Source organism: Myotis brandtii, unplaced genomic scaffold (genome assembly GCF_000412655.1).
Source record: "Myotis brandtii unplaced genomic scaffold, ASM41265v1 scaffold326, whole genome shotgun sequence".
Taxonomy (NCBI): Eukaryota; Metazoa; Chordata; class Mammalia; order Chiroptera; family Vespertilionidae; genus Myotis; species Myotis brandtii.
The window spans coordinates 575,040-598,533 of NW_005362534.1; the positions used below are offsets into that span (position 1 = coordinate 575,040).

At 42.0% G+C, this 23,494-nt stretch overlaps 1 protein-coding gene across 5 annotated transcripts in view; it reads right to left on the reverse strand.

The window, feature by feature from the left end:
* The window catches only part of PHKA2 (phosphorylase kinase, alpha 2 (liver)), a 60,544-nt gene that overhangs the window by 11,220 nt on the left and 25,830 nt on the right, over positions 1-23,494 (reverse strand). For all 5 annotated transcript variants that reach the window (XM_005870942.2, XM_005870941.2, XM_005870940.2 and 2 more), the window contains 17 exons: positions 22,284-22,337; positions 21,578-21,700; positions 19,920-20,015; positions 16,608-16,715; positions 16,148-16,226; positions 14,710-14,844; positions 13,922-14,031; positions 12,432-12,576; positions 12,087-12,165; positions 8,037-8,212; positions 7,072-7,248; positions 3,684-3,772; positions 2,543-2,682; positions 1,974-2,130; positions 1,079-1,158; positions 799-877; positions 565-694 (listed from right to left, as the gene is read on the reverse strand). In XM_005870942.2, the coding sequence (XP_005871004.1) occupies positions 565-694; positions 799-877; positions 1,079-1,158; positions 1,974-2,130; positions 2,543-2,682; positions 3,684-3,772; positions 7,072-7,248; positions 8,037-8,212; positions 12,087-12,165; positions 12,432-12,576; positions 13,922-14,031; positions 14,710-14,844; positions 16,148-16,226; positions 16,608-16,715; positions 19,920-20,015; positions 21,578-21,700; positions 22,284-22,337 (1,957 nt within the window). The remainder of the gene's footprint in view (positions 1-564; positions 695-798; positions 878-1,078; positions 1,159-1,973; positions 2,131-2,542; positions 2,683-3,683; positions 3,773-7,071; positions 7,249-8,036; positions 8,213-12,086; positions 12,166-12,431; positions 12,577-13,921; positions 14,032-14,709; positions 14,845-16,147; positions 16,227-16,607; positions 16,716-19,919; positions 20,016-21,577; positions 21,701-22,283; positions 22,338-23,494) is intronic.

Sequence of the window (23,494 nt, forward strand, 5' to 3'; positions counted from 1 at the left end):
GCGTATGTTCACACTGCAATGATCCTGATATTAGAATGTGTCTTGCAGTTCATTTACATATTTCAGTTGGTAGGATTTGTCCCAGCAGAGGTGTTATTAAATAGGTGATGACCTCACTGCAAGGAGCTACACTGCAGGGGTCCTCAAACTACGGCCCGCGGGCCACATGCGGCCCGCCGAAAACATTTATCCGGCTCACCGGGTGTTTTTGCCGCCGCTGTGTGCATAGGAATTTGTTCATAGTTTTTTTTAAAACTATAGTCCGGCCCTCCAACGGTCTGAGGGACAGTGAACTGGCCCTCTGTTTAAAAAGTTTGAGGACCCCTGAGCTACAGTGAGGAACTTAGATGTCAGGAGCAGGACAGAAGATTCTAATGCCTCTTTCCCTGACATGAAATTCAACAGCCTGTTCTGGATGGCCTGGTGGAAGTTACATCTAAACTAGAGAACCAGGTGAAGCAACAGCATGTGCAAAGGCACAGAAGCCTGGGTTCCAGAGTGCTTGGGCGAGGTTCTGCTGGACTGACCACAGGAGCCTCCCGAGGGCCCGCCCACACTTTGCACCTGAACAGTTCAGGCTCCGCGCCAGCTCCGTGGCCATCACCTGAATGATCAGTCCAACCCGGAGCCTGAGCATCTCCACGAAGAGGCTGGGCTGAGCCCTGACGTACATGGCCAAGTAGACCACAATCTCCTGCCGCAGACACACATGGAGACAGCGTTTCAGAAAGCAGGCGGTGGCAGAGGCCCCTGCAGCCTAGAGAAGGCCGCAGCCCCGCCCCGCCCCAGCCAGCTGACCTGTGTGAGGACGGCGATACTAATGTCCTGCCCGCTGGCTTCGTAGATGAGTTTTGTGAGCTCCTCCGGGGGAAGGGGCCTAGGAAAGAGTGTCAGGACACAAACACCATGAAAGATACCTAAGAGGTGTCTCCTCGCCCTCTGTGGAAGAGCCTTATTTTCCTGCCGGAAGCTCTGGAGTGACAGTGTCTTTAAAGAGACCCTCTTCCTGAATGGCGGATGGCACTGATGTTTTCCCCATGGCCCCCACAAACCCGAGGCCTCCAGGCTGAAGACTTACGCAGAGATGATCTTCTCCCGAGGCTCTGGTGGCAGGCCCACTGTGAGCTGCGTCTGGTGGGACAGCAGGTCCGTGCAGGCCTACTCATTTAGGGGAAAGGGTGAGGGAGAGAGGGAAAAGGGAGAAAGGAGAGATGAGGAAATGAGCAAACTCAGAGGGAAGGGTATTGCCAATAAGATCATAACTTTTTACCTTTACAAAGTTTATGACACATGTTGCCATTTATTTGAAAAATTCATTCATAGACCCCAGACTGAGCAACCCAGGCAGGGCTGCATCCCTGTGACCTGTGTGTTCCCAATATGTGACCCCAGGCCTGGCTCTGCAGGCCCTGTTAGTGGGTATTCAATGCCCAGCCACTGCAGCCAATACATTGGATTCCCTGATATGCTACAAGCAGATGGGCTGTGAGTCCTGAAATACCAATGTTAAGAGTTAATAACCATATTATAGCCTTAGATTGTCAGTTTCCCCGTTATGCGCATATGCTAAATACCATCTCCTTACCATATCACTGAACTTTAATGTCTTAGAAAGCAGTTCTGGATTTTGCAGGGCCATAGGGTTAAAAATATTAATGATGATTATACTGTGGTTGTACAGAAATAAGAGAGCTCTGTTTAAGAGGATGCCAGGCCACAGAGCATTTTTGTTTTACTTCTTGGTAAACCTTTTTCTGCAGCTGAGAAGGAACAAAATGAATCAACTTCAATTTCATTTCCTCTGCTCGCCTTCCAAGAAGCAGTGGGAGGTCCGGAGAGGAGAGCCCGCTCCACCCATATATTAAATAACTAGTTTCCTTTACAAATAAGAAGTGCTTGCCTCAAGCTTTCGTAAAAGGAAGAGGGCATGGGGCTAGAAGAGACAGATGGACAGCCAGCACAGTGGCTCTGACCTCGGCCAGGACCTCCACTTTCTTCCTGAGCAGGCCAGAGATGTAGCGAATCAAACCCCACTCCTGGTTCAGGCCGGCTTTCCCATAGAGCTCACTGAGTAGGTTTTGAACTGTGACTCCATGCTGTCCGGAGAGATTTGTGTCCCAGCTGGGGCCCCTGTTGAGAGAAAACCCTAGAAGTGTGGCCCACAACATTTACAGGCCGGATTCTCTTGCAGCGAAGCTCACTTGGCAGGGAGGGGAATGAATCACTGCACACTCTGCCAAGTGCTCAGGGCCCTCCTACTGCCTCCGAGTCTCAGGATTGGGTTGAGTCTTACCAATGCATCCCTCTGTCCACTGGAAACAGAAGCCTAACATCAGGAAACAGTGAGATCCTGGCTTCACCCAGCCTCCTCATCCTGAGAGGCCAGCATGAATAGGCAGAAAAGGGGATAGAAGTCTGTTTGCAGTGATCCTGGGTAATTTGGGTAATATATTCATGACCCAGCTTGCTGGAAGGCCAAAAAGACTAAGACAGAATCAAGGAGATGGGGGAAAGCTCGGACTAGCAAAGACCAGAAACTTACTTTATTACATACAGAATGTACAGAATGTCTGCTTGGTCCTGTAGGTTTGAACAGTCTTTCAGCTGCTCGACCAGCTTCTCACAGTCCATATCGCCATGATCATCTCTGGGCCACTGGAAGTCACCTTCTGGGGCCGGACCCTACAAAAACCAAAAAGCAAGGGAGAAGAACTGAGCATGTAAACTTTCAGATGCAAAGTGACACATCAACCTGGTCTTGGAACCCTGTCACTGTGCTCCAGGTTTTCAGTGAATCTTTTGTAGCTTTTCATGTGAGTGCTTTACGATTTTTGATCAGTGAATCACTGCATTAGTCAATGTTTGCAAGACACTGGACTGACCAGGTTAACATATGCATGAGTTTTATTTATGCCAAGTTCAAAAACAGCAAAACTAACCCCGGGTGTTAGGACTTATGCTATCAGTTACCTTTGGAGTGGAGGGGTGGAAGCGACCGGGAAGGGCACAAAAGGTGGTTGGTCATTTACCCGTGTCTATTGGTGTGGTGATAATTCAGTGAGCTGTATACTTACACTCTATACACTTTTCTATATATGTTATACTTCAATAAAATATTTTTAAAAAAACAAATGCAAAAAGTATGTGAGTTTTAAACAACCTAAAATTGAGTTTAGGTAAAATATTCTCCAATAGATACCGAATCTCTCTATTCATGTGGGATAAAATCAAAGGAGATTTCTGGACAAAATAACAGATTATGGGAACCAGTGGCAAACACCCTGAGATTTATTCTCCTGAGGAATCTTTTCTGATTTTGTACCCTACTCTGCAAGTTGCCGGCCTTGGCTGGCTGGCACAGACAGGACGGGACAGGACTAGGTAGTGAGCTAGCTTATTTCCTCCAGTGTGACACAGATTCTGATGAGTGGGCAAAAAGTCAGTAGCATTTTCCTACATGTAGAACATAAAGGTTTGCATCAAATTCAATGTGCATACTGACACAAAGCAGATTTTAGACAACTGAGTGGGTTCATATGGAAAACCAGAACTTCTAATCCTAAAAGTCCTGGATATCAAGAAATACGCTTTCTTTTGAGTTCAACCATTTAAAAGATTTATTGGGACTACACCAACATCAAAGAATATTACATTTGTTAACAAAGTGATTCTAAATATTTTACCTGTTTTAGGAGTGGCTGAGGAGAATCAACAAGATTCAGCGATTTACGGTGCGTATTTAGAACTTTAGTTGGCAAAGCCATGGGAACAACTGGAAAACCAAAAATAAAGAGAATTATTTTGAGGAGAAGAAAGGAGAAAATATTTCTTTTAAGAGGTAAAGTAGCTACTCCTTATTCAATACAAACCAATTAAAAAGCGATTAATTAGTTTAATTAGTTTAACTTCAACAAGAATTTATCATGTAGCTACATCATGTGCTGGAAACACATGAGCAGGATATTGATCTTGCTTTAAGGAGTAAAATTTCACGTTTCCCTCCTGGAATTCAGGGAAAAATTACATAGCATCTTAAGACTGGACTGAGCCTTAGAAATGATTAAGCCCAATCTCTTTTTTTTTCAGATGAAAACAAACAAACAAAACAAAACTGAGAATCAGAGAGGGTAGGTCATTTATCCAAGGTCACTGGCCTTCTCATAATCAAGGTATTTGGGCTTCCTATCCAATATGTGTGTCACTTTGCCACTGCCAGGCATTAGGGTTTATGTTTTCTAACCACCTTTGGATGTTATCATTATCAATATTTATTCATTAAGCCATCTGTGTCTTCCAGGCTATCTCATATCATCTTGGGAAAACAGGAAGTTTTCAAGGTAAAGATGAGACATATATAAAAGGCATTTATATACTTTCAAGTTATACTAGCACATTAAACATACATTTTAATTTTACTTCCTCTCAAATCCCAACTAACACTGCAGAAAAAAAGTTTTAAAAAAGACAAATCCAGCCGAAACCGGTTTGGCTCAGTGGATAGAGCGTCGGCCTGCGGACTGAAAGGTCCCAGGTTCGATTCCGGTCAAGGGCATGTACCTGGGTTGCGGGCACATCCCCAGTAGGAGATGTGCAGGAGGCAGCTGATTGATGTTTCTCTCTCATCAATGTTTCTACCTCTCTATCTCTGTCCCTTCCTCTCTGTAAAAAATCAATAAATATATTTAAAAAAAAAGACAAATCCTCAAGAATAGGGAAAAGCAGGAGAGAAGATAATAGTAACATCATTTTGGAAGTAGGAAAGCTGATGGATGAAAGATAACTGACTTAGCTGACACAAGGCAACCAAACCACAAGTCTGCAGTGGGGAAAATCAAGAACCAGTCAGATTTGCATCAGAGAATCCTCAGAAGTGTCAGAAGCTTGCTGCACTATGTACCTCTAGAACTGGCGGGGGGAGTCTAGAGGGAATGGTCCAGAATAAGAAAGACTGGGTAATTGCTGTGTGAGAAGCAGTGAGCTCCCTAGATAGATGCCTTCCTCAACTCCACACGCTTGGCAACTGCCTTGTTCCACCTTCCCCCTGACAGAAGAATAGAGGGTCATTTTGAGGAGGGTCCCTGGACTGGGGGCCGAACGGCATGGCTGAAGGCCTGTGTATATTTCTTAGGGGGAATAAGGACCAGATCCTTACCTGTCAAAGAGGAGAACAGAGTATCTCTGGGAAATCTGCCCAGTCTATACCCATACATCCAACAGGCCCCACCTACATGCTTTGAGATTCACATAGATGAGCAGATAACCAAGGAACACCCTGCATTGAAGGAAAGACTCTAACGTGGAAGATAGAAAAAATAGAGAAACTGGAAATTTGACTTGGGGGAAATGGAATCCACTTAGGGAGAAGAAAACAAAACCAAAAACTCTGCCATTAACATTCTTAGAGTAATAAGAAATTATATTGTATGCATGAAATAAGAAGGAATGCAATTTAATTTCAGAGAACAAAAAATTAAAACATGATAGCAAAAGTGAGAAAATTCAATTGAGAAGGTGGAACAAAAAGTTGAAACAACTTCCCTCAGAACAGAGAAAAAAAAAAGAAAAAAGGAAGACAGAAGAGAAATGATAAAGACTTCACCAGGAAGTCCACACTGAAATCATAGAGTACCAAAAGATAGAACAGAGAAAATGTAGGGAAGGAAATGAGTCAGTAAATTGTTCAGAAAAACTTTACAGGTCTGAAAAACATAAATTTCCATAATTGAAAAGGTCCAATGAGTACCCAACACTGTGGAGGAGAAAATACACCCAGATCATGGCATGTCACTGAAATTTCAGAACCTGGGAGCAGAAAAGATCCTAAAAGTTTTCAAAGAGGATCAAAAATCAGAATGGGTTTAAATTTCTTAAAAGTAACTCTGATATAAGAAGACAATGAAATGATGCTTTCACAATTATGAAGAAAATGTTATTTTCAAGCTAGAATTTTATATCCAGCCAAACTCTCAAATGGATATAGAGTATTTATAGCTATTTTCAGACTTGCAAAGTCTCAACAATTTGAACTAACATGTAATGCTTTTTGGGAAACTACTAGACCCCACCAAAATCAGAGAGTAAGATAAGGAAAAGTTGAGACACAGAAAACAGAAGAGCCAACACAGGAGACAAAGAATTGTCAAGGAACTCTCCAGGATGATGGTGAAGGAAGATCCCAGGATAAAATCTATATCCTGGACATGGAGGGCAACCACGCCAAAGGGGCATTGAATTTCACAAATTGAGGGTTGTCATCACCATACCCTCTTCCATTATATTATTTTTTTAACTTACTGGAACTGTTCTAGGATGTGCTCCACCAAAGGAATAAATTGAGAAAGAAGAACATGCCAGATTCAGGAAACAGGGAACCCAACTGAAGAGATAAGCAAAGGAGATTCTAAGAATTGCAATAAAGAGAAGTCCTAGGGGTGCAACAGGTTTGAGTCCAATCAGCCAGACAGAAGGAGACTTGTGGATTCTATTAAAAAAATAGTGAAATGGAGAAATTCCTAGATATGACTGATCTGGTGGAAATTTGTATTGAGAGGCCATTTGGAAGGTCTAAAAATGAAGCAAGGCAAATGAAAAGATAGAGCAACTATTAGCTTTTTAAAAAAGTAAAAACAATTATATAATCATAGTATACTATAATGCTCAGTTGGGAATAATATTTGCATACAAACAATAACATAAAGAGTGAGTACTGATTTAACTTAGTTTTAATGCAACTATATCCGAAGGCTAGGGAAAGTGAAGCAGAGGGAGAGGCGGTGATTTAAGACAGCTAAACATCACCCCATAAGAGAAAGTCAACAGATGCTGAATAAAGTCAATGCATCAAAAGACAGCAGTATACACACATTATTTTAGAATTATCTTAGAAATGTGGAGCTATATAAATGCCAAAAAAAATAAATAAGAGTTGAATGTGGTTGCCTCTAAGAAGAACTGGGGGCAGTAGGGAAGGAAGGGGTGAGGGAGAAAACATCTGCATTTTGTTGTGTCTTTGGAGTCTTTGACTTTGATTAAACATTTATTTTAACAGGCAGAAAAGAGTTAATAACATACATGGAATTTCCAAACCCCTTGTTTTTGCCATCACGGAAAGTATATCCCGAGTGGAGTGGATAGCACTGAAAACATGGCTGTCTTCTGAAGTCTTCTTACGAAGAGGGGGCAGGTAGCACTTCATGGATGTGCTCTGCAGGAGGTGGTTGATATATTGGTCAAGTTCATCCTGGCCTTCTGTAATTGGACAGGCAAGCAAAAGAGCCAATGAAAACAAGCTGCAGAAATATTCTAAAGGCATAATAGTGATTATGTGTAGCACACAGCACTAAGTAAATTTAGTGAAAGACAAGATTTTGATATAGATATTTGCACCCCTCCCCAAGAGTAAAGAGATTTACACAGACTATGTGTTTATAAAGCTACTGTTTGAAAAAACAACTTCATCCTAGGAAAAGATAGTGTTCATATGAGAGCATCACAACATGAGCTGAATATGTAAGGTACCCTGAGGGCCAGCAGCTGACACCTGCTTTTTGTTTTAATTTGTCATGAATGAGCTAAGCATTATGGAACAGCTAGCCTCAATCCTATGGAACCCCCAGCCCCAATCCCAAGTACTATACCAAAGTAAAAAACAGGTCACTTCAACCCCAAATCCTATTCAGTTTGAGAAATGTTATACACATAGGATTTCAGCTCTCATATCCAACCAAACCTAGATCATTCTACCATTCCTTTGAAAATTCAAGCCCTGTGTTTTTGTCTTTAGAATACTGTACATTTTGTGAAAAGTCCTCATTCCTGAAACTCTTTGTCACTCTAGGTTTAAAAAAGCCCCACTTTTGTAGTTTAGGTTTCTAAAGTGGCATTTTATTCATTTTAATGGCTACAAGTTTCCAAAGCCTTTTTTGTTAGGTTAATTAACAGTCATTTTCTGTGTTTGTGTCTTAGGGCAATTTTACCACAATGCTAAGGTTTCAATAAATTCAATGAACAACCTGCAAAGGCATTCCTAGCTATACCTCGATTGTAAGAAGTCTCTTCGAAATATCCTCCCAAATCTGAATCGCTATCAGGACTGACGCTCCCTTCGCTGGCATCATCATCAAACAACTTTTCATCACAGTCTGGATCCAGGAAGGTCAGATACGTGTAGAAAGATGTGGTGAGAAATTCCGAAAGGCTCCCTAATTTTACTCTGCCAAGGAGACACTATGTTAGAGCTATAGGTGCACATGGACAAACTTCCACTAATGAATCATGGAAAGACTTTTCAAGAATCAGGTGGCGCTTCTGCCAGGATCAATAAATATGTCACTCTGCAGTAGTCAGCCAAGAAATTAAGATGAAAATTCAATAGCAAGTATAAAGTGGAAGTACACAGCATATTAACAGCCAAAATGAATCACGCTGATTTCTTATTCCTGAGCCCAACACAAACAGAAATATATTTTACTGAACCAACAAAAGTTTTACAAAACATAATGAACAAAAGAAGGAAAAAAACAACACATATTGAGCAAACCACTTTTAACCAGAACCAACCTTTAGGAGGTTTTTTGCCCTCAATGACTGGACCAGAACAAAACCATAAGCAATGATTCTCTGGGTGTGCTTGTGCCATCATTTGAGTCCCTACCATGCAATGGGGTCACAAAGGTGCAGGTAGGCACGTCTCAGAGCCCAAGTTCTGTCTAGAAGGAATGTGATGGGTGGCCATCCCCAAACCAGAGTAAATGCTGAGTGGCCCTAGTATATTACCAGGCTAGAAAAAATTCCACTGAAAACTGAGAGATGGCTTTGCCAGTGTGGGGTCCCGCTGCAAAGGCAACAGCCTTTGAGTTCTGCAGGTCCACCCCCAGGTTCGGGGAGTAGTAGGATGTCCACCCTACAGAAAGAAAACCTCTTCTGTGTGCTTCTTAAAATGTTAGATCTGGAGGCAGGAAACAGTAAGATGCCTTGGAGCTACTAGCATCAGATTATGACTTAGATGAAATGGCTGAGAGAACCATTTAAGGAGTAAATTAAAGCAGCGATGCAAATGAATTCATAGGTGGTTGAGCTTCAATGGGCAAATGGACTACATCACAAACAAGGCCTGAGGACAAGAAAAGCCTTCCCTTCATAAAGTAATAACTTTCCCCCCTAGAGCCCTGGAGTCAGTTCTAGTGATGGTTTTTCCCTGAGGTTGGGGAACAGGACTGGTGAGGTGGAGCCAGGAAAAAAGACAATGGAAAGTTTCCCTCTGATTAAATTGAAAGGTTTCCGGTCAAAGGTGAAAAGGCAGTAATTTATAGCAAGCTACCCCAGTTGGTTCCAGGAAGTAGAGATCAGCATCTAGGGTGAGTTTAGCTTTTAAAAGACCCTCAGACATAAAGAAAAAAGCAAAATGAGATTCAATTGTAACTGCTGTGGACGAAAAGGGGCCACATGCTAACCTGACAAGCTCAGGGAAGGCCTGTGTGGCGACCTTGCAAATTCAGAGACCTAAAGTAACTACAAAGGATGGTCTGAAATTAAAGCGTTTTAAACTAAAAGCAGTTTATGGCAGATAGTCATGTCCTAGACTAGAATCTTCCCTAACAAAGGTCAATCTTTACCTTAACTAAGGCTGTCTATTGTCTTTTGCATCTATGATAACATACCTTTGTAAAGTCAGGGTAACTTCCCTTTCTTTGGGGCCCCTCAGGGCACAACCAATGTACCAGACCAGATACTACAAATCCTCTTGTTATTTTTATCATGTTGACTATTAACTATCCTGTACCCACCTATGTAAAAGCTGTATCATTTTACTTTTTACCCAGTCCCAGAGGATTCCCTCTTCTGCTTTCTCCTGCCTCCTTAATCTATTAGCAATGAATTTCATGTAACCCACTTACATCTTCTTTTTTGATTGTAATGCATAAAATAAGGTGCAAAACTGCCATTCTCTGGAGCATTATCTCATTGTATTGAGATTTTGCTTCCTGGCAATTGCCACAGTTTGGTTCAAATAAACTCACAAAAATTCTTTACAGGTTTGAATGTTTCTTACGTTGACAGTATCAAGAACTCAGTAGGAAAGGTAGCCGATGGAGCCTAGGCATTCCTGTCTGGTTCCCTGGTTCTCTGAACCATTGCCATACCCTGTAAATGGGAGGTTCTCCCATTCCTGTAAGCCCTCTGCCAGCTCCACATGGAATTAGAGCCTGGTTTCTGGATTCACAGAGCTTCTGCGCCCGTTTGTCTTGTGCGCTGGCTCTCTGAGGTGACTGCTCCTTCTCCATAAAGTGAGAATACAGCCCATGTGACAATGCGTACCAAGCACCAAACACATTGCAAGTGCTCAATTAACTACAGTGTCCTTTTGACAATGATTATTATTTCAATTAATATGTAATTTTGAAAAACAGTTAATTATGGGCATATGGTATTTTCTCCTGGATAAGATGCTGTACACCAGGTGGTAACTTATTTAAACTGGAGGTAAAATGTATGAATGTGGGTGCCGACTGCAGTTATGGCACTAGCGCTGGAAATGTAGATGGCAAAATGCTGGGGACGGTCTCACTGACACTCCTGAGAGATGCCAGGAGCAGCTCAGAGTGAAGGTCACTTCAAGTCTAGAGCAAAACTTGCAGTAAGCTCTGTGAGCAGAGGTACCAACCCCAGCACAGTGACTCAACCCTGAAGACATCAGGCTACATGAAATGAGCCAGTCACAAAGAGAGAAATATTGGATGAGTCCACTTAGATGAGCTACTAAGAGACCGGAAGTAGAATGGTGGTTCCCAGGGGCTGAGGACAGGGGAAAATGGAGAGTTGTTTAATGAGCACAGAGTTTCAGTTTTACAAGATGAAGAGTTCCGGAGGTTGGTTGCACAACGATGTGAATGTACTTAACAGTACTGAACTGTACACTTACAAATGGTTAGATGGTACATTTATTTTATGTGGATTTTACCATAATTTGAAAAAGTTACTGTGACAGCGGGGTCTCTAGTGTGGGAGGATGTGAGAAGAAGGGCTGATTCCAAGGCCCAATCAAATTTAGCAAGTGGCATTCTACCAGGGACCAAATGGGAGCCTCCCTGAGTCCGGGAGAGGCCACATCTCACTAGAGGCTGGCTTCCCAGTGAGGTTCTCCTGGGGCCCTTCTGGCATATCCCAGGGAATTCAGAGAGGTCAGGGCATAGATGCTCCAGAGAAAACCACTGCCTTGTGACAGTCAGAGGGTAAAAAAACCAAAGTGGTTTTACTGGGAGGTGAGCCCCCATCATTCAAGATGCTTAACCATAATATCTGGGAGCTTCTGCCATATTGTGGGCCTACAAAGGAATGGGTATCATTCCACTGAGATGAGGGGACAATGGTCTAGGCCATCTAGTGATGGCGAACCTTTTGAGCTCGGCGTGTCAGCATTTGGAAAAACCCTAACTTAACTCTGGTGCCGTGTCACATATAGAAATTTTTTGATATTTGCAACCATAGTAAAACAAAGATTTATATTTTTGATATTTATTTTATATATTTAAATGCCATGTAACAAAGAAAAATCAACCAAAAAAATGAGTTCGCGTGTCACCTCTCACACGCGTGTCATAGGTTCGCCATCACTGGTCTAGGCACATTCAGGTGCTCTGCTCTGAGGGCCACTAAGGAATTCATAAAGTTCTGTGAATTATTCTTCAGATGATAGCACACTCAAGTCAATTCAAGGAGCATTTGTTGAGCACCTGCTAGATCTTAGGCACTGGGTCTTTTCTTTCATGCCTTTTACTGGAAACAGCACAGAATTCCATATATGCACTCCAGGAATGCCACTTCAGAGAATTGATATATTTACCTCTCTATGCCCCAGGCCTCCTGGCACCCACAAAAGCTTCACAAACACCCATCAAGCGCTGCTTTACAGATTATTCCAGTTTCACATGGGTCACTGGAGTCAATAAGTTTTAACTTCCTTCTTACTCTAAAGCACCATGCTTCTATGTTTAGCAATTGACATGAAAAATGGGAGAAGGGCAGCAAAAAGACTTTAAGGAAGGTCAGTGTTACTTTTATTTTTAAAAAAAAATATCACAAATTACCTAGCTCCTCCAAAATATCCATCCTCTAGTTTTCTAATTGTAGAAAGAACTGCAGGATGAATGTCTGAGCCATCATTTACTAAGGGGGAAAAAAGGAAAAGATGAGTTAGTTTACTTAATCTGGGAATACTTTCTTTGTGGGGGGAGGAGGCATGCACTGAAATGTTTTCATCAACACAACCTAATTAAATACCTATGTCATAGAAGATTTCTGAGCTAAGAAACTGAACTGCTGAAAACCCCTTCAATACTTAGCTCTGTCCATGGGAGCCATTTTAAACAGTGAGAAAAGGGCCCAAACCAATAGTGGGATATGATTCAAGCAGATCAAGTTCATGGAGTTACTGAGCATGGTGTGGGTGATTGGGAAGGTGAGCGTGGGTCTGCCCGTCATCCGCCAGCAGGTGCACAGGTAAGCCAGCTCAATCCTCAGCATCTCTACGATCATCTCATTGTCCAGGGCCAGATAGAAGTGATGCTGGTCAGTAAACTGCAAGTCAGAATAAGCCAAGTAAGAGGTTGTTCTTCATTTCCCTCGACACAACCCCAGCTGTCATTCATGGCAGCACTAATTCTTGTGCTATGTTTCCAGAGAAACAGTTCAATCCTGGTTATAATCCACCTATCATGGGGCTCTCAGACAAATCGACTTGTCACCTTCACAGGAGCCGTGGAAGGGAAAGGTGCATGCCTACATCTTTTTACAACTCCTCAGAAGAGGATATAAGCACCAGGCCCAATATCACTGTCTCCTAAAGGAAATCAATAACTCCCTAATTCTTACTCCTCCAGGGCTGCTGGGCTCAGAGATGCTTTCCAAGTGAGGGCACTGAGAGCAACCGAGATGTGGGAACTATGATTACCTGATTGATGGCCTGGCTAACGTGAACTAAAGGCACTGTGACCTGATGTTGATGAAAATCAAATTGGTCTTCTGGCCTCTAGACTAGTCTATGCTCAGCTCATGCTCTGGTCTGAAATTTGTTAGGAAAAGAAATAACTCACAAGATTTAAGTGAGCAGTGTGGGTTAGGGTGAAAAAGAGCAGTTTGGGGCTACTGACCCCTGACTATGTGCCTAGGTAGTGTGTGTGTGGGGGGGGGGGGGTGGGCTCCATGTTGACAAAGTGGTACCACAGTTGGTCTTTCTAGCTGCCCAAATGGATGGAAAATGTTTGGTTTGGGTTCCAGAGGACAAGTTTCTTTTGGAAACAAAAACTCTGAAACAAAGTTCCATAATCAGTATATTCAGGACCCCATCAAGGGGGTTGGGGCCTGAAAATCAGACTGGCTGTGTTATAGAGGGTCTGTGCTCCATGTTGACAAAGTGGTACCACAGTTGGTCTTTCTAGCTGCCCAAATGGATGGAAAATGTTTGGTTTGGGTTCCAGAGGACAAGTTTCTTTTGGAAACAAAAACTCTGAAACAAAGTTCCATAATCAGTATATTCAGGACCCCATCAAGGGGGTTGGGGCCTGAAAATCAGACTGGCTGTGTTATAGAGGGTCTGATGACAACTTAAGCAAGGGTGAGGGACTCTTGTGATTAGGGGCACAAGGGCTATGAGTCAAGTGATATGTTACCAGCAAATTTATAAAGCGGTGTGAATTTCGCTACTAATGACTGGAAGTTATGACACACTCAATTCGATTCAAGGCATAATAACAGAGCACCTACTACGAGTAAAGAATTGTACTAGGGTAATGGGTGTCATCTTAAATGTCTCTATTTGAACATATGCATACATATTCTACCACATTCAAAGTGGCTCACCAGCCAGAAAAGAGAGCTTAATGAAAAGATGCTTGTTGGTTTCCTACTGGCATGCTCTTCTCACCTGAGGTGTGAAAGTAAATATTTGGTTCCTAATCACATATAGTTTAGATGTTCCAAGGACGCCAATGTGCCTATATGGTCGCCCACTCAATTTCATATTCTTATTCCGTCCTATTTAAAGAGAGAGAGAGAGAGAGAGAGAGAGAGAAAGAAATGGTGTTAGAGTAAATACAGTAACATCTAATCCAACTGACTTCCGCTAAGACTGAACTTATTTTTATGTCAAACAACCCATTGTGGGGTTTGGTTTTTCTAACACCAGTACATCTTTAAATAGGACAAAGATGAATTAAAAACAAGTTCCACCCCCTTTTCATGAATGTATATGAATAGTACCTGATTCAACATCTACATAGAATAAAACTGCTGCAAGGATTTAATTAATGTTTACTTCTAATTTACTAAACAAAGTCAGATTTTAGAAAAAAGTAAAGAGAACCCCCTCCTATTTTAATGGGTAAATGAGCATTTTTCTGAGACTATAGATGAAAATTAAAATGTTATCAAGACACAAATGACTGTTCCAATTGTGAATTTTCAAAGGTGGCTGCATGTTTTACAACAGATTTGGCAAATCACATGGCCAACCTGTGGTGACATCTACTGAACTGGCATGAGGAGAATGTGCTGGTTTGCCCACTCTTCTTCACATGGAAGTGATCGATCCACCTGCCTTAGGGCTTTGCCCAAAATTCTAAAGAATTTATACATATCACAGTCTCCCCCCAGATCCAAAGCCTAGAACCAAGATGCCTCCTTGCCCAAAATGCCCTATTTCCCCAAACCTACCAAGCTTGGCATATATGTGACTAAGGATCCGGCCTGGTTGGACTCGGATTGGGTGAATGTCAGCAATACTCTGGATGTCTATCCCATGCTTCCTCAATAAGTCCTTAATGTGGTTGTTTTCTGCCAGAACAGTAACTGCAAATAAGAAGAACACACAGTCTGCATTACATTGTGGCCCTTGTCTCCTTACATGGATATATGTATCATTGACCTCTTCTTTGGCGTATGATACACACATTAGCATGCTCTCCATGAACTAGGTGTCTTTGAAAATGACAGCACATGTACTGCTACTCTTCCTGGCTCTCTCTGGCCTTGCCTCTTCTAAATGCCCACGATGCATATTTCATGTACTCACAATGTACATGACAGTCTGATAGGAGACTTCTAAAAATGGTCTTCAACCATTTTTGGTTGCCTTCCTCTGGATATACATTTACTATTCTAAACCTGCCTGGTGTTCTTTTCATATGTGGTCAGGAATAGAGACAGCTCCACATGGGAGTACCAGGAGAAACCTGTTCCCCTGCTCCCAAAGGAAATAGCTCCCATGCTAGCACATGCCACCTGCATCACCACAAACATGTGAGTAATATGTTCCGCTATGATGTTACAAATTAATATACGCTAAAGCATACATACATCATACACACTTAAAAAAATAGAAAATCATGGCACATTTACATTCCAAATACATGGGTTTTCCCAGAAGTGGAATCACTGGGTCATAAGGCAATTCCATGGGAATATGTCCTAAGAATCCCGAAACACTGATTAGAAGGAATATATGCACCCCTATGATGTTCGTGGCAGCATTGTTTACAATAGCCAAGATTTTGATGCAACCTAAGTGCCCAACAGTAGGTGAGTAGATAAAAAAGCTGTGGTACATTTACACAATGGAATATTAATTGGCTATAAAAAAGAAGGAAATCTTACCTTTTGGGACAGCATGGATGGACTGCGAGAGTATTATGTTAAGTGAAATAAGCCAGTCAGAGAAAGACAAGTACCATATGATTTCACTTATATGTGGAATCTAATGAACAAAATAAACTAATAAACAATATAGAGACAGACTCATAGATACAAAGAACATATTGACAGCTGCCAGAAGGAAGGGGGGTTTGGGAGCTGGGTGAAAAAGGTGAATGAATTAAGAAAAAAAACTCATAGACACAGACAACAGTATGGTGATTGCCAGAGGGAACGGGGGTTAGGGGGACATAGAAGAGAGTAAAAGGGGGATAAATGGTGATGGAAGAAGACTTGACTTGGGGTAGTGAACACACACTATAATGTATAGATGATGTATTATAGAACTGTACACCTGAAACCTATATAATTTTAATAACTAATGTCACCCCCAATAAATTCAAGCAAAAAATACACATGGGTTTTACAAAGTTAAATAAAAATAGTAAACACGCTCACAAACCTTGTACTACAACATCAGGTTTGACGGAAGTGGAAAATCTTCTATTTAAGGGGTCAATTTCACCAGTGGCAAGGAATCCCTAGGAGAAAAAAAGGAGCATTAACACTATGAAATATTGATTAACCAAAATTTAACCCAAATTTGAAAATGACATATTTTAGGGCTCAAAATATTCATTATTTATTCCCTTATATATTTCAAGCCCATTGCTTATTTTCTCTGAAACACAGTAGATCATTTAGATAGGCACCAATAAATGTATTATGATTTCGGCACCTAGCTCTCCATGGCTAGTCAAATATGCCACCATCTTATGTGAGTAAAGAGAACAATGGTAATGAATACTTCAGAGCAGTTGACTTTAAAGCCATGAAGATGCCAAAGACATTCACCGCCATAGTGGACAGAGAGCCACTGTGCTCTTCTGGTTTTCCATCTGTGAAGCTCTAAAGTTGCCTACCTCTGCCAAGAGTGAGCTGAGGATGTACAAGGACTGACCCCACAGATGGGGCAGCTTCCCCAGAGGAACTCTGTCCACCGTGTGAGGATTCTTATACTCTTCGTCTACCTGGCAAAGAGAGAAAATCTGAAAGTCAGAATGTCAGAGGATAAAAAGGCCAATGTCACCATACACTGGAGAGCACACTGAGGATTTACAAAATGCTACTCATTTGCTCCTCCAGGCCAATTCTGTGTGAGAGCTGGAATTGGGAGGCCAAGGAGGCTAAACCTTTGCGCTGGTGGTAGGGGGTAGGAGGGGTGGTTCATACGTAAAAGCAGCAGAGGCAGAACTCATATCTAGGTCTGGTTCCAGGCCAGTGCTCTGCCCACAAGCACACTGATGGCAAAAGGCAGAGAGACAGACACTGGAAGCCTGGCCAGCTTCTTTGAGTACAGCTCCAGGCAACAAGAAGTTGCACAGCTCATGCTTACATCTGGCTGTATTCTGGATACAATGATCTAAAACATCAGCCTTCTGTCATGGCAGTGCATCACTGGATGCCAAGTCAGGCTTCTTTGGTCTTGCTATCCCCAGGAGTTCATAAACTCTGTATGCTTACACAAGAAAATCACCAGAAGGTGGCACTATTTATTGAGAAAAAAACAATTGTACTATTAGGTCAGGAAGTTTCCATCAGGGATTCAAAAAGCTGAATCCATTGGGGGCTTTTGACTCATCTAAATAAGTTATAGTTCTCTTTCTGATGGACAGTGCTGGCTATGCACTACAAAAGTTAGTCTACAACTTTCTCTGTTGTAAATTCCATGCTGACCTTTGGGTTTTTATTCATTACAATGTTGGTTGGGGATAATGTCAGTGACCACTTTTTTCCTTCCAGAAAATATCAGTCAATCAAAGAAAGTAGACACATTTATCCTTCTCCAAAGGGGAGAATCACACCACAGGGGCAGTCATTCTTTCTGTGTTAATCAGTGATGTTATTAATATACTTAGTAAAATTTTTAAAATTTGCTGTAGTAGTAAACATTAAGAAAACCTGAAGATCATAAGCTAAACAGAATTAAACATCACCAGCAATCAAATAATCAAATGGGATACTAGTATGAAATGAGATTCACCAAAATGTCACAGTGGTTATCTTTGGGTAGTAAGATTAGAGATAGGTATTTACTTCTTTTGGCAGAATTCTGGATGTTTTGCCGTGTGCAGGATTACTTTTACAATCAGATTGTATGTTAAAGCTATTGAAATGGAAATAATGTCCAGAAAGACTACAAAGATCTAGAATGAGATATAGTCTATGCAAAGAACAGAAGGCAGACAAGGTGTCCGGATCACAAGACAGCCTGGCTCTACCCTGTTGCCACCCACAGGCTGGCTCCTGCCTCCTTCTGGTGGCACCTCCTCCCCCTTTTCCACCCCTTCTGATCTGCTTGCAGGTCCTCTAATGCATCAGGCCTTTGCCACCACCACTCCTGTGTCTGCCCTCCATCCCTGGACTAGCTCCTCTGACCGCCCCCCCCCCCCACTAGCCTGCAAGCTTGCAGAGGCAGGGCTGGCATTGCAACCCTTTTGTGCCCCAGGATCTAGCCTGGTATCGGGCCCGGAGCAGCTGCTTAATACATATCTGCTGGGCACACTTGAATTAGTCTCAAGCTATGCAAAGGAGGACCCCATGGATGGTGGCCCTTTGAACAAACATGTCTAGCTGAGGAAATGAGTGAGGCTAAAATCCAGGCTTGATGCCACTTTGGCCTGGGGCTGCAGCCACTTCAAGGAGGAGGTCCTTTTTCTAATTTGCACAAAGGTGCCATATGGGTCTGGGTGTCCCTATCTGCAGTGGTTTCTACATGCCACTGTTGTGATGGGGGAACCTTCCCACGTGTTCTCTGGAAGCAGCCTACACACACTGTGATCAACATAAAATAGTGTTCAAAATAGGTGCCTTGCTTAAAGGTCAGTGCAAAGTTTAGAAGAGAGAAAAGCTGCAGAGTAATTTTTTACAACATGTAGCCAGCACTGTTCACACCTGGCATTTACTATAGTTAGGAATATATGCCTTTTAGTAGAACACAGATGGATGGTTATTCTCCACCATCAAATAGGTAAAATACCCATGAAGTCGTTTATTTCCACTTGCTCTGCTTCCAGGATCCAAATGACCTCCTATTACTAATTTTGTTCTGCCAAATGCCTCAGTATTGGAAAGGGGAACCTGAACACATATTTGCTGGGAAATAACTACCCAGGCCCCACCATCAGCCCCTCCCCAGCAACACATACATATCAAACATAGTAAAATGAATACATTTGCAGGACGCCTAGGTCTCTGACTCTTAGAGAGAAAAGAGCCCTTGTAGGCTCCATGGCCTGATCAGTACCTATAGTGAGGGACTCTCCAACACCTGGAAATGTACCACCCATTAGGAGGCAGCAAGGGAAGGCCCTGACCCTTGGGTCTGGTCCCAGGTGGACCAGTGCTATCTGAGCACTAACAGGTTCCAGAGCCTCTTTGGGCAGAGGCACACAATTTCAGAGGCCCCACCAGTCCCCTGACCATGTGCTTGTGGACCTGATTCAACCACAAAAACCCAAGCTGTAGCATGACAGCTTCTGCTGGATTACGATCTCCTGCTGTTCCTGTCAATTACGGGGAATATGCTGCTCTCTGAAGTCTCTACGTACTTCCTGCAAATACAGTAATGAAACAGTAAGAACATCTGAAGGACAAACAGCCTTGAATCAAGAATTCTTTTCTTCTGAACATAAGACACATATAGGGAAATCTTCCCACCAAGATATATATATATATATATCTCCATCATGGCCCAATTTAGGAAACTGTATAGAACAAAACTATCTTTAGGCATCTTATTGGAACTGGCCAATTTCTCTCTCCCTGATATAGAATGTCTTCTAAGCTCTGGAATGGCTTGACTCAAAGGAAGAGATTCTCAACTATATCTACACATCTCTCCTCCTTCCCTAGGAAGATTCTGTCTGGTTTCTTCTGTGGATATGCGTGAGAACATGGTGTCCAACAGTGTTTTGTGCATTTGAAGGTTCATTTGGTCTTGGGCTCAGGTGAGGAACAGATAGCCTCTGAAGGTCCTCCACTGATGCCTCACTTGGACTCCCCTTTGCAAGCATGGCTCCAAAGCCATAACTTCTGTGATAGACAGGAACACTACTGAAGGCTTTACAAACCACTTCTCCTGGAGAAAAAGTGTTAGTTCTGGAACAGGGGTGGAAAATATGAAAAGGCCAAGCACCAAGTCACTTTGTTCTCGATGAGCAATGCCTGGTTACCTTGTTAGGTGGGATGGCATAGAGTTCTGGCACCAGGTGGATCCCATTCTTGCCCCTGATTAATATTCCCTCCAGGGCCTCTCGGTATTCTTGGACCTGGAAAATAGTCCCATCCCCAATGGTATGAAAGAGGGGTCCTTAATGCTGTAACAGCAGTGCAACACAGAAAACACCTCTCTTGGCAACAAACAGATTAGAAGTAGGACACGGGGCCAAGAAATGCGCAAATACCTTTAGCTCAAAGAGTGCAGGAGGAAACAGGACTCTTGCTGACAGCAAGTGTTAGGAGGAGCGAAACACAACTGGTCTTTTCTGTATGGCCTTTTGCTTTTTACTCTGTGTGGTCTTTAACCCATGAGTTAAATATTTCACTCTTAACTTCTCACATATTTAAATTTTGTCTTGCCCTGGCCAGTGTGACTCAGTTGATTAGAGCATTGTCCTGTGGAAGGTCACAGGTTTGATTCCCGGTCAGGGCACGTACCTAGGTTGAGGGTTCAATCCCTGGTCAGGGTGAGTAAAGGAGGCAACCGATAGATGTATCTCCCTCACATCAATGTTTTTTCCTCTCTCTTCTTTTCTCCCTCTCTAAAAAAATAATAAATAAATAAATAAAAATTGTCTCACCAGCCAGACTATAAACTTCTTGGAGTGGAGGCCGGATCTTAAGCAGTGCATCCCTATAGGTAGTTTTACACTGCAAGGCCCTCATTCAAATATTTATTGCTCAAGAAACACTTGCTGAACAAATCTCATGTGAGGAAAGGAAGTGTACATACTATGATCGATGTACCCCTATTCTTAGGATGCTGTTGATGTAAACATTTTCATGAAATTAAAAAGTCACTGATAAAAATCTACATATTAAAAGGAAAAAGAAAAAAGAGAGAAAAAACCTTAACTAGCCACCTGCTACTTAAGACATTTCATCTTTGGAGAGCCCAGTCAAAGCATGACCAGGGGTGCATCATTTTTTTAAATGTCATTGAGCAGCAAGTAGAAGAGACAGGATAGGCATAAGGATAGTAAATTCTATGAGACCTAGAAAATAAGGTACTAAGTATAGTCTTTTTCGTCTCCTTAGTCTTTGTTTGTTTGTTTGTTTCTGATCATTGTCAAACTTATTCACAATTGAAATTCCAACTCAATCTTTTTGGATCTTTCAGTTCTAGGATAAAAAGAAAACATAAGATCCAAGATAATCACTACAGCATAAAAGTAAGAATGAACAACGGGGCAACAATAACATTTTAAGCTTGCTGTTATTTCTGCAGCCCCCCAGCATTCCTGAGCAGAGGCAGCTTTCAAAAACTAAAATAAATCTTAGATTGTTCACCCCAAACTAGAACACGTGATTCAAGCAGGTTTAAAAAATGTCAGATCTGAAAAGGTTAAAAAAGCAGCAAACCTTTGAGTTCATCAGTCATGTACATAAGCTTCATAAAGACAGGTCTGTTTTGCTCACCAAAGTATGTACAGCAGCAAATGCTAAAAAAACCTGTCTTGAACAAATGAATGCTGCATTAACAAATATTTACCGTGTACTTACTATGTCCTAGGCCCAGGGAATATGTTGGTGAACTGGATAGAGACCACCTCTAGCAAAGTCCTTTGACAGATAAGTGGAAGATTAAACATAATACGCAGCATCTTCTTACCTGAACAGCGTCACCACTGAAGACCCCATCGATTATGAAATATGTCCAGAACACGGGCCATTCACATTCAATGTTTTCAAAGAGCTTGAGTTCAGCAGGGTCATAATGCAATCGGTTTGGGTCCTGTAATCAAATAGGTAGACCTTCTAAAAGGTGATGTCAGATACATACATAATACCATTGTGCCTCACTGGGTTTCCCTCACTTGTCTCTTTCAATGCAGCTTTGAGGTTGGTATAATTAGGATTCTGCTATAATGGGGAGATGCTATTTTTGGCAGTTTTCTATGGTAAACTATCAGAAATGTACACAAGACTCGTTGGTAGTTTACTATATTGTTTCCTATATCTCTAATAAATAAATAGCAATTTATCTCTCACAGTGCTTGGCAGACTATTTTATTGATATTATTCTATCAGTCACTATGGCAAAGAAACCCAAGGAGGCGGCCACAGTTGGTATTTAAAAACCCATGTGAGCCACGGAACTATTTGTCCCTGTCTACAAGCTGGTTTTAAACCACCAGCTTGCTGTCCTAATGATTTTACTATTCTATTGTCTAACTCCAGGCTTGCTGATACTAAAATTAAGACTTCTCTTTCCAATATTCTAACATGTAATTATAATCAATAGAGGGAGAATACCACAGTGGCAACTTAGATAGGAAGCAGTTAAGGAATATTAAGAAACATTATTTAAATACAACCTCTCTTGGGGTTTTATAACCATCTCGAAGGAAGCGACAACATCCATAACGCCCCTAAAAAGATAAAGAAAAACAAGTACATTTGGAGACATCAGAAGAATTTCTTTGCCTTTTGATTTTAACCCCAGTCAACCCTTTGCCCCCCTTTCTCATGAATCTTGTAATACTGAAATGTGTACCAAGTGGTCTTTGTTATCAGTACAAAAAGTTATTTTTAAGTCCTACGTAAAGTAAATTCAGGTTTGATGAGTCCTTGGAAGAAAATTCCAAAATACTACATTAAACTATCAGAGGTTTTGATTTGTCAAATTATGCAATGATGCAAAGGGAACCTCACTGCTTGGAAAAGCCACCATTCAGATATCTGGATTGGACTGCTTCTACTTGAAAGACTGGAAAACTAAAAGGGCATTCCAGACTCCTTGCAGATAGGCTCTATTCACAAAATTCATATCTTCCACTGCAAAGGAGCCTACATCCTTAAGCTTGATAGGGAGGCAGGTGGGGCTTCCTGTGGCTTAGAGCTATCACTTCTGGTTTTCCTGCCGCAGGCTCCAGTGTTCCTGTCCATCTTTTTGGGTGTCAGGAAAGAATGGCAGTGGCAGGGCTCTCTTAATCTGCCTTTCTACTAGTAAATCCCTGGATAGTAGCTTTGGGTGACCATTTCCCAATTTCTTAAGTGTGTATGAGTTGCTCTAGTGTAGGCCATGGATGGCTCTGGGAGGCCCAGTTAGAATCTGCTCCCTATAAACACTCATTCCCTGCACTAACTCTTTGCCTGCTTCAACTATCTAAAGAGGTCCCTTTTCCACCACTGAACCCTGACTGAGACATCTGTCGTCTTTTGGGGATGTGCTTGGAGACCCTTTAACTTCTTGTTTCCAAGGGCTAACAGCATTTTTCATGGAATCTAAGTAAGATCATAAACATGAATTTTGGCTTAGGAAACTAACGTTCTTTGATAATTTTACCAATAACTTCAGTTGGCTGGAATTTTTTTTTTAACTTGTTGCCTGGCCGGTGTGGCTCAATGGTTGAGCATTGACCCATGAACCAAGAGGTCCCTGGTTCTAGTTCAATTCCCAGTCAGGGCACATGCTTGGGTTGCAGACACAGTCTCCAGTGGGGAGCATGCAGGAGGCAGCTGATCAGTGTTTCTCTCTAATTGATGTTTCCATCTCTCTCCCTTCCTCTCTCTCTTAAATACACAC